We start from the raw sequence: 11,294 nt of genomic DNA, 5'->3' as shown, positions 1-11,294 counted from the left end.
CTGGAGATAGGCACCAGCACCAATTGGGATTAAGCGTGTAAAAAAATGGATGGATGGATAGTTTACCCATAACATAATCTTCATCCAACTTTGATGGTTTTTTTTCATGACATATCAAGAATTTGTCTCCAAATATAATATTCTAATTTGCATTAACAAACATAATGTTATAAATACAATCCCCGTTAGACTAGCTACCTCAGTTAGATTTACAGCATAGCAGAATCAAACACTATTACCTCAAAAACTAGAAATTGATCATATTTGTGTCTTTTCATTATGCAATAGCAATCGTTATTTATTTTAATTATTTCAGAAAACTATTCTCTCACTTCTGAATGGGGTGTCTTCAGAACATATTTATTAACTAATGTACTCTCTAAAATGTATTTGTGTAATTGTATATGCTGCAATCTTGCCTCTAAAATATATGTATTCCCCTTGTTGTATTTGTTTTCTTTTCACCGTATTTATTTCTCTGTATAAATTTCTATTTCGTATCAAAATAATTGTGAGTCTTAAAAGAATTAAACAGTCTTTATTAAGGGCTGTAACTACCATTGAGGACACCGAGGTCACGTCCTCAGTATGTTTATTTAGGCTATTTATATTTTACCTAAATTGTGATATATAAACAGGGGGAAAGTAGGCCGGTACAGACTGGAAACCTTGTTATGATATAATATGTTCTGTTTTTAATATTGCCTCCTCATAGGGTAGAGAGCTTTAAAAAAAGAAATGAGAAGCAGGTATATTTTAACATACATCTCAGACAAGTATTTATCTGTCATTTTTATTTAAGCATTAATTGTCAAAAAATAACTGCTTGCATGTGTAGCAGTGCTGACTGAAGCTATCGGCCATTATGAATATTTCCAATATTTACAATGTCTAAAAATGTGTGCATGTCTATTTAAACACTTACAAAACAATTTCAGGCCCATGTGTATCACATATAAAAACAAGGGAATCACATTTAAGTCAAGTGTCTGTCATGTTAAAACGGTTTTAACTTGTGAAAACAGGTGACTTGTATGTAAAAACTTGAGTCACATTCCAATGCCACACGTATGCATGTGCTTTTAAATGTAATTCACATGTACACATGATGTACAAATTCGATTTTCACATGTGAAATTCATTAGGGTTTCAGAAAGGGAACAAACAGTTGAGCCCATTTTGAGTGCTAGCTAACCTCAATTATATTTTCATGCAACACAAGACACATCCTATCAAGACACAAGAGCGATCTGTTTGCAAAGCTTAAGTGGTTTATGCACTTCTTAAAGTAGGTTGTTGTCGCATTTATAATGGCACCAGTTTCTATGTTTAGACTTTGAAAAAAAAAAAAATTCTATTGCATAGTGGCACTGGTGTAAAATGATTTAAATCACCTGAAGAACTCAATGTAAAACTGTATTCTGACGTATCATCAAGTAAACCCTGAACTATAAAGTAAATTTCTCTGTAAAAATCTGCTGGGCTATTCAGAATCAGAAATACTTTAATAATCCCAGAGGGAGATTACAGAATTTTATTGAATGTTTTCTAATTTTCTCTACACCATCAAGGTTTGTACTTAAGTTAATAAAGTAGCATCTGTGTGGGCTTCTGTATATTTCTAGAACCACCTAGAAAGACCTAATGAAGGTCTCTTCTGATCTTTTTTACTGAATCAATGGTGGGTTAAGATTGCATTGTTTTACACTTTTCACACATTCAGAGTTTTCAGTATTTTCTTGACTGCAAACATTTTTGGAGGACTTACACTATCACGCAAACCAGTTTTTCTTCTTTCTTCAAAACAAGCCTACCATCACATGCACTACATAATGCTAGGATGTACGCTTACAACTAATCAAATTTGTATTTATATTTGGGAATCTTTCTGTATCTCCATTGGTTTCACTATTGTTTTGAAGAACAAAACACCATTAGTAGGGCTGATCAGTGGCGCAGTGGGTAGCACTGCTGCCTTGCAGCAAGAAGGTTCCGGGTTTGGGTCCACTTGGGTCCTCAGAGGCCTGGGAGCTTGAGGGATCTGTGCAGTATCTTTGCTGTCATCAGAACTGCACTCTTCTGGACGAGATGTCTGATGTATTTCCAGGGATCTTCTGTAACCACTCTTCAAGCTTGGGGGTCACTGCCCCAAGTGCACCAATGACCTTGGGTACCACTGTTGCCTTGACCTTCCAGCTGGTTTTCTCCAGCTCTTCTCTGAGCCCCTGGTATTTCTCTAGTTTTTCATGTTCATTTCATGTTCTTTTTTCCTGATATTGAAGTCACTTGGTATTGCTATGTCAATCACAACGGATTTCCTCTGCTTTTTGTCTGGCACCACAATGTCCGGTTGATTTTCTATTACCATTCGGTCTGCCTGTATCTGGAACTCCCACAGGATCTTGGGACTTTCTCTACCACTTTTGGAGGGGTTTGCCACTTTGACCTTGGGCTTTCCAGCCCATACTCTGCACAGATGTTCCTGTATATTATTCCAGCCACTCGGTTATGGTGCTCCATGTAAGCTTTCCCTGCCAGCATCTTGCACCCTGTAGTTATGTGCTGGTTTGTCTCAGGGGCCTCTTTGCACAGTCTGCACCTGGGGTCTTGTCGGGTGTGGTAGATTTGGGCCTCTGTTGCTCTGGTGCTTAGGGCCTGCTCCTGTGCAGCCATGATGAGAGCCTCTGTGCTGTCCTCAGTCCGGCTTTGTCTAGTCATTGGTAGGATTTCCTGATATCTGCCACTTCGATTATGTTCCGGTGGTACATACCGTGTAGGGGCTTATCCTCCCATGATGGAGTCTCTGGCACCTCATTTTCTGTTGCTCATTGTCTGAGACATTCAGTGAGGATGTCATCTGTTGGAGCCTTGTCCTTGTTTCATCCTGCATAGTGGCTCTTACGCTCATTAGTCCTCAGACTCCTTCCTTATGGCTGGCGTACAGTCTCAGGGTGCTGGATTTGGGGTGTTACCCTTGGTGCATGGTTAGGAGCTTTTGTGTCTTAACATCTGTGGCCTGTAACTCCTCCCTTGGCCAGCTTATTATTCCTGCAGGGTATCTGATTACTGGTAGAGCGTAGCTATTTATTGCCCAAGACTTATTCTTGCCATTGAGCTGGCTCCTTAGGACCTGCCTTACTAGTTTGAGGTATTTGGCCATAGTCGCTTTCCTTGTTACCTCTTCGAGGTTGCCATTTGCTGGTGGGATTCCAAGGTACTTGTAGCTGTCTTCAATGTCTGCTATTGTTCCTTCTGGGAGTGAGACCCTCTCTGTGTGGACTACATTCCCTCTCTTAGTTACCATCCGACCACACTTCTCTAGTACGAATGACATCCCGATGTCTGTGCTGAAGATCCGGGTGGTATGGATCAGTGAGTCAATGTCTCGCTCATTCTTCACGTTCAATGAATGCTGTTCACTGAAAACGTAAATATATTTAGTAACTGGTGAACTGAAAGTGTCAGTTTTGAAGTAATTAATGTAAATGAGAGTAATATTCACTAAGGATGTGTCCGAATGCCCTCCCTAACCCCTAATTCCCTCAATCACTATATAGAGCAGGGACTATATAGCGGACTTTATAGTGAACTCAGTTACCTGACCTTTGGGACAGATGATCAATACTTTTCACTCTGTCATGTAACTCTTCCTACCCGCATGCTACCAGGGCCATCCTTGTTATTTGTCGCTGCTACAACAAATCCCATGATGCTTTGCAAGAAGAGCTCTTCTCGCAAAGCAATCTGGGATATATCTGCTCAGTGACAATAGATGATCACTACTTTTCAAGGAGAATTGTGGGAAATTTAGATTCCACTACTTTTTCATCATCTAGACGTTCAACACTCATCTAAAATGGCGTTACCTGGGGTTAGGAAGGACTTTTGGACTTCTGAGAAGAACAAGCGACACACATCTCATTTTCATGTTCAATTGATAACTACGATTACATACTACATAACATCAGGTTTTACTGTACTTATTATGGCAAACAGCATGGCAGACCAGCATATAGACATTATATACGTAGACACCTCGTTGGACGTGGTCTGCCTATGCTGCGAATTTATCAGAGTCTCCGTGTTGAATGTGGCAATTCTGCTGATAGACTCAGACACTTAAACAGTATCAGAGGGACTTTAATCTCAGAATACACTTAAGATATTGTAATATTTTTATTTTGTAACATTACAAGTTTATTTTAGCATCCCTTTGGCTTCATTATTCTGACTTTGTTCTTTTAAAGAATGCAAATAATTAAAATAATCTAACCTGGCCCTATTACTGCAGGACTGAAATAGTTCTGCAAACTGTGACAATTCTGGAAATGTTCCCATTTAATTCTCATAACATGACTCATATTATATATCACCACTTTGCTCATTTTATTTTTTACTTTATTGTCCTAGAACTACTTTTTCTCATATCAGTAATTCTATCTCTTCTTCTGTTTTTCTGCTCTATTTACATTGCAGTGTCCATATAAACTGTAAAACTCCATGCATAATTATAATAAAGCAATTTATATGCATGAAACAAGTGGAGCAATATGGCAATTGCTATACTGCTACACTTGTGAAAGTAAAATCTGTTGGGCTCTTTTTGGCATCAAGACAATTATTCTTATTGCCACATTGTCAGACAGGACACTGTTAAAAAAAAAAAAAAAGTAATTCTATCTCTTTAATACTCCCCCAAAAAAGTCTGTTCAGGAATATAATTGTCACCATAAATTGTTTTAATTATGCCATTAGATTAGTTTCTATGCATGTTTACCTCTTTTACAGTGCTACTTGTAGAAAGAACTGCCAAGCATTCAAAATAAATAAAAGGAATACAAGCTGCTGCTGGACTGAACAATGTCCAGTAGGTGGCAGCAGAGAGACACTAGTAAAGCTGGTGTCCGCGTAGATGCCTGCTCTAAATGAAAATCGACAGGAAAAATGTTAGATATTATTATAAAAATCTGGACTTTGGTTTTAAATACGTCCTTCCATATATTGGAAAGAGCAGAAACTATTAAGGAAGCAGATGATGTTCATCACACCAACTTTAAAAGTCTTCCTTTAGAGGACAAATGCAGATGGAGTAGGGACCAACAAAGCTGGTAAGAATTGTTTTAAATAGGGTTCTGTTGTTCAACCTTGGTATAAATAATTCGGTTTATATAATTCATACAAAACCTTGCTTCAAACAATAATTCAGATTAAGTGGGCGTCCTATCAAGTCACTGCTCTGGTTCAATATGGCTGCTGCGCATAAACGTTGAATTAACGGGTTATTTGTTAGTCAGGTTATAGCTCATTATATAATCTATAAACACACATCCTCACCTTATGAATAGATAGAAATACGTTAAAAACAACAGACAGTTCCTCCACATAACACCAAATCCCATACATACATCATATTGACAAAAATATGGAATCAAATTCAAATATTTTCACAAATAAATAAAAAAATCAATTCAGTTTACTTATTTGGCGCCAATTCACAGCACACTTCAACTAAAGGCACTTTATAAATCACCACATCATACAGTCAAATTGATTCAGAGTTTTCTATCTAAGGAAAACCAGTTGATTGCATGCTTGTGGTGACAGTGGAAAGGAAAAACTCCCTTTTAACAGGAAGAAGCCTCCAACAGAACCAGGCCACCTCTAGTCATATGGAAATTAAGGAAATAAGAACTTAAATTATACATAAAAGGCAAACAACAGCAAAAAGAATAGAAACTAAAGAATGCATTAAAACAGCTGACAGCTTAGGATATAATTCCACATTTTGCTTCTCTATAAACTTTAGTTCCTTGAGAAAAGTGTGGATAGATGGTTACACTGAAATAAATAATGCAACCATTTTTTTGGCATTTACTCAATCCTATTTAGTTACTTTAACACAATTGTTTCATGTTAGCGGGGTAGAACATAAAACAATTGTGTTAAAGTAACTAAATAGGATTTAGTAAATGCCAAAAGCGGTTCCATTATGTTTTTCAGTGAGCGACATCTGTGAAAGAAAAATATTACTTATAGGATTCATCGTAATACAATTTCAAGTTTCAATCCTTAATGTCATTCTTGAAATGTTTTAAGTAACTTTTGGAGAAGGAAAAAATATAAACAAGTATTCATATCAATAGCAAAACAAAGGAGGAAAAAAGTGAATAACATTTTCAAAGGGACTTTTTTCCACTTTTGGATGAATGATGAGTTATATTTATATGTTTTTTATTATCTTTGATCATGGGAAAATATTTATAAAGTATAATTCAGATTGGGTATCAAAAGAACTAAAGTGATAGATAAAAATTTCCCAGGTTTTAGAATTGTGGGTTGATTCGTCATTTTTTCATAAGCCCAGGAAGAGCAAAGGTTTTATTCTTTTTTAAAGGAATACATCTTTTGCTGTGCATAGATTATTTAAAGAAAAAGCTCTAATGATTTTTTTAAATCCCCTTTAAAAAAAAAAAATTAAATCTGTACAATTCAATAGCTTTCAATCCTCCACCATCAAACCTTTTCTTTGTCTAAGATAGTGTCTTTTTGCTTCCATATATTGTTGAATTTAATAGATACTTAAGCCTGTAAATACTTCCCATTATGGTGAGCAATATTTTCCCCAAACAGATACAATCCCTGTGTCTTCAAAGTTTCATATTTTTGCAATTTCTCCCAAGTATTAAGATTTTCCACATCCGATCGCTTTATCAATGAATCCATTCAAATATTTGATATTGTATTTGAACAGTATTTTAATGGGTAAATCTCACTTTTGTTTAAATTTAGCTTAAACCCAGCAGTTTTTGAAAACCTCCCCAGTTAATCTGAGATTTTAAGAATATCATTTAAGTTATTTAAGATGTTTTTTTGTTTGTTTGTTTTTGTTTGTTGATAATAGCAAGGCAGGATGTGGTTTTTATTGGTCTAAATGGACAAAGGTTAGTCCCCTCCCTGTGATTAATACATTCAAAATTCCTAGATAAAAAAAAGATATATCAGGGGTGTCACCATTGTTGAAATGAACATGCATTGATTTCATAAAGACTTGTCTGGTTTTGCTTTACAGAAGATGGAGAGCTGATGGAAGAGGAGGGAGAGATGGATGACAACTGGTTCCCATTCGCTGTTGTTACAGTGAAAGCTGAAGATGAGGAAATACCTCAGTTATCAGAGCTTCATCACATTAAAACTGAAGACCATATAGAGCCAGATGCGGCAGCCAGGAGCTCAGCTGCACAGATGAATTCGAAACTGCATTCAGATGGTGGGGATCTCTTTGAGATTTTTACGAAGATGTTTTATTACAGAAAACTGAGAAAGTCTGGGAGATAGTGTGATTGGATAAGAAGGGGGGAAAAATAGGTTTTGTATAAAGAATATTAGTATTTTGATATGTTTTTTTCTTTTCTTTCCTCATGTCCTCTCTCTGTTATGTTTTTCCCTTTGATTATTCTTGTTCCTTCCTCCTTTCCTTCCTTGGTTATAACCTGTTTTTCCTTCCTCGAGTCCTTCTATTCCTGTGTCCTTTCTCTCAGCTTTGTGTTCATCTTTCATCCCTTCATCGTGTGTCTTATTTCTCTCCTGATACTTTCTGTGTTTTTTTTCCTTCTTTAAATCCTTCCATTCTTCATTTTAGCTCCTGTCACCACAAGCAGCTGTTGTCTATGAAGCTAGTTAAACTCCCAGCCATGTTTGCCTGTGTCTCCTCTACAGGGGACCAGCAGCTGTTGGCGATTAACAGAGCGGCTCCCAGTTTGCTCCAAGTCTCCAGTTCTGACCAGGTGAACTCAGAGCTCATCAGGATAAAGAAAGAGGAGGAAGAGCTGTGGATTGTAGATGAGGAAAAACCTAATTTATCAGGGCTTCATCGAATTAAACCTGAAGACAAAAGAGAGACAGAAGCTCCACCCATCAGCTCAGCTGAACAGATGGAAACAGAACCTGGTAGTGAGGACAGTGAAGGACCAGAACCGAACGATACTGATTTGAAATTACTCACAATAACTCAGACAGAAGGAGAACATAGCTCCCATCTTTGTGATGGATTTAATGAGAAGGGTTCTCTTCAGACACAAGAGACACTTCAAACTCAAAAAAGAATATACGCCTGTGACATTTGTGGAAAGAGATTTCAAAGACGTGAAACTCTTAAGAACCACATGAGGATCCACCCCACAGAAAGACAGTTTATCTGTAGCGTTTGCAGTAAAACGTTTTCAAGACAGGATCATCTGAAGAGTCATATGCGAGTTCACACGGGGGAGAAACCATTCCTTTGCACTGTTTGCAGCAAAGGATTTTCCCAACAAATTCACCTCAAGAGTCACATGCGAGTTCATACGGGAGAAAAACCGTTTGTTTGTAGTTTTTGTGGGAAAGGGTTTTCCCGGCAGGATCTTTTAAAGAGTCACATACGCGTTCACACTGGGGAGAAACCGTTTGTCTGCAATGTTTGCAGCAAAGGATTCTCCCAACAAAACCACCTGAAAAACCACATGGGTTTCCACACCGCGACATTTAGCTGTAACGACTGCGGCAAACGCTTCGTAAAGGAGGACCAGTTGAAGCGACACGTGAGGCTTCATACAGAGGGGAGGCCGTTCGGTTGCAATGTTTGTAAAAGTAGGTTTTACAAAAGGTACCATCTAGAAAATCACATGAGGATCCATTCAGGAGAGAAACCGTTTGTTTGTACTGTTTGCAGTAAAGCGTTTTCTCGAGATGGGGATCTTAAACGCCATATGGGTGCTCACTAGGGAGGGAACTAAGAAATGTCTGGGGTTTTAAGATTAGTCTCTAATTGAACCCATTTAGCTTCCTCATAGGTTGATACCTCTGGGCCTGAGGCGGTTTTCACTATCAAAGTATCCCAAAGTTTTTGAAAATTGTTCTTTTAAGATATAACTTTAGAGATTTTTTACTGAATGCCTCAGAAAATGGAGGTAGAGGAGTTAATTCCTGGATATAGGATTTTTGCTGCTCTCTTCCTCAAATATTAAGAAACACCAAGTAATATTGTGAGCTTTTTGAACCCTCAGTGTTTCTCTGTGAAGATCGAAACAAAGCAGGGGATCCTATTCTGCAAAATATCTGAGTTAATTTAAAAACGAAATAAAATAACAATTTTTTCCAGCAGTAACACTTGACAGTTTTATAACTGCATCCATTTTTCATACAATCTTTTCAAACAACCTGCTTTCTCTGTGTTTTTTTTTTGGTGTCAGTAACTCAAGATATCATTATATTACTTAAAACATAGTATTTTGCTTTTCATATTAAAACGTATTAGTTTAAAGACGGATCAGTCAATGAAGCAGCTTGCGCTACTTGGCAATCCCTAAACACATCTGTTAAATTTATCCTAAACCAAGACAGTTTGCCCTGCTGCTCTAGAGCTTTAAACACTGATATTTTGACATCAACTGCCTCCATTATGAATAGATACTCTTGTTTTGGTGTAAACTTAGATGAAAGTCAGATGATTCTAACCATAACATCATATTTCCTGTTAGTTCTCCACTGTGTATTCATTCAGATAAAGTGCAGAAGTGGCTTCAGATGTCAACACCTGCCTGGTCTTATGTTTCAGGTAGACTCTGACCTGATTGAACTCCAACGGAGCAGTGTTTATTTAATTTTTGTTAGGGACTTCCATAAAGACAGACACAACCCAGCAAGAGCTCTGACTTTCGAGCTTTATCTTCTCTGAATGCAGGAAGTAATTAGGTGCAAGGATGGGCGCTGATAACTGAAAACTGTCTTTTAACATGTTGGTTTTATTCCCTACAGTATTGAAATATATGTAGAACTTAAAAAAAAAAAGCAGTTCTTTACACTAGTCCTTATTAAGAGTCCCCAAGTTGCTGCACTTTTTTTTGTTCTTCAGCATAATCTTCACCCAAAAATTTGAAAAACTAGGTGCGGCAGGAGCTAATTTACACCAGCAGGGGGCAGCACTGAGACACCTCAAAACATAATTAAAGAGTGTTTGCACATATGCCTGATCAAAATCCAGCACAGATCTATAAATAAATTAATTCCAGACGAAGAGCGAGACTCCGCTTCCCTGTAACGCCACTATAGACCCAGTATGGCAGAAATGTACGCGATTAGATTGTGAGTTCGTCTGTTTGGCTCAGTTTAACCATGACACCATGGAGAATGTGGATTATGTTCAGCACTGAAAGTCTGCTTTTAGAGGATAAACTGCAGAGGTTAAGCTCGTAGCCTGGAAGCCTCAGGATGCTTCTAATAGAAACCATATAACTGGTAAGAAAAAAGTCTGATTTAACGCGAATTAGGTGATTTTCTTTAGTGTATTATTCTCCGTGTAGCTTAATTGACCAATACTGCGACACGTCAGCGCGTCCGCCATATTGGAAATACCAGAAGCACTAATTAACTTTTAAGATAAACAGAAAAAAAGACCCTAATATATTCTATTAGATCTCGAATCGAGTCAGATTCCACCCAGAAAAATAATAAAGCACATAAATCCCAGCTTTAAACGTATCAACTGTTTAGTTACGTTTTAATTTGTTAAAAACGCATCTAAAAACATAAGGTTTTTGTTCTTTTAAACAAAAACTGTAAAAGCTTCGAGGCTGAAATATGAGGAGAAACTGTGACATCAAGTGGCAAAATGGAATTTCAACAATTATTAAATAAAAGGATCTAGACCCTGGCAAAGGAAGCACCACTGTCAGTTTGAAGATAAAAACAACCTTTGTAGTTTATGTTCCTCTCAACGTAGTAGTGAAAGCATATATTAGGGCTGCTGCTATTAAGATCAATAATAGGAACTTTAAATGGCACATTGTAAATGCCTTGTAAATGGCTAAAATATGTAGAAAAAAATCAATAAAGCAGATTTAAAGAGGAAGATGGATGGATACTGGACAATCAATTCAATGATCTATAGTTACAATCAGCCAATTTATTTTTATTTAATTTTTTTACCCCAAGCAAATATACCCAAGCAGCTGATATTGCTTCTAATTTTTATTTTTTTTTTGTGAAAATAAAGAAATATTAACAATGAAGACCTCTGCTGTAGATTTTCATTTCTAATGGTAGATTTGTTGATGAAATTAAATGAAAAAATACTAAATTAGGAAAATAGCTTAAAAACAAACAAGCTAAATTGTTAAAGAGCCCTAATAATAATGTTAAAGTATCAATTCTAAGATTGCTGATGAAGGTTCTCAGTCATCCAGGTCATAGTCATTCCGTAAAAATAAAAAAAATATCTTACACACACACATATATATATATATATATATATATATATA

At 36.8% G+C, this 11,294-nt stretch overlaps 2 protein-coding genes across 3 annotated transcripts in view; both read left to right on the top strand.

Annotated features, from left to right (window-relative positions):
* The first annotated feature begins 4,939 nt into the window (after nt 1–4,939).
* LOC107093975 (gastrula zinc finger protein XlCGF57.1-like) lies at nt 4,940–9,741 on the top strand. Its single transcript, XM_015389359.1, has 4 exons — nt 4,940–5,108; nt 6,902–6,915; nt 7,070–7,267; nt 7,717–9,741. The coding sequence occupies exons 1-4, from the start codon at nt 4,945–4,947 to the stop codon at nt 8,757–8,759; spliced, it is 1,419 nt and encodes a 472-aa protein (XP_015244845.1). The 5' UTR covers nt 4,940–4,944; the 3' UTR covers nt 8,760–9,741.
* A 248-nt stretch (nt 9,742–9,989) lies between these two features.
* LOC107093985 (gastrula zinc finger protein XlCGF57.1-like) overlaps nt 9,990–11,294 on the top strand; it is a 6,867-nt gene continuing 5,562 nt past the window's right edge. Inside the window, exon 1 of one of the 2 annotated variants that reach the window (XM_015389373.1) lies at nt 9,990–10,272. The gene's annotated coding sequence lies outside the window, so the exon portion shown is untranslated. The remainder of the gene's footprint in view (nt 10,273–11,294) is intronic. The other variant, XM_015389372.1, reaches the window with a different exon arrangement.

The sequence above is a fragment of the Cyprinodon variegatus genome, unplaced genomic scaffold (assembly GCF_000732505.1).
Source record: "Cyprinodon variegatus isolate N-32 unplaced genomic scaffold, C_variegatus-1.0 Scaffold456, whole genome shotgun sequence".
In the NCBI taxonomy this organism is placed as follows: Eukaryota; Metazoa; Chordata; class Actinopteri; order Cyprinodontiformes; family Cyprinodontidae; genus Cyprinodon; species Cyprinodon variegatus.
The sequence above is the reverse complement of the archived record's forward strand: the minus strand, read 5'-3'. Positions and strand labels throughout refer to the sequence as shown.

Coding starts and splice junctions, on each gene's coding strand:
- LOC107093975 (XM_015389359.1), top strand. CDS start 4,945: ATGTTAGATATTATTATAAAAATCTGGACTTTGGTTTTAAATACGTCC. Junction 7,268..7,716: donor TTCGAAACTGCATTCAGATG/GTGGGGATCTCT, acceptor TCTCCTCTACAG/GGGACCAGCAGCTGTTGGCG.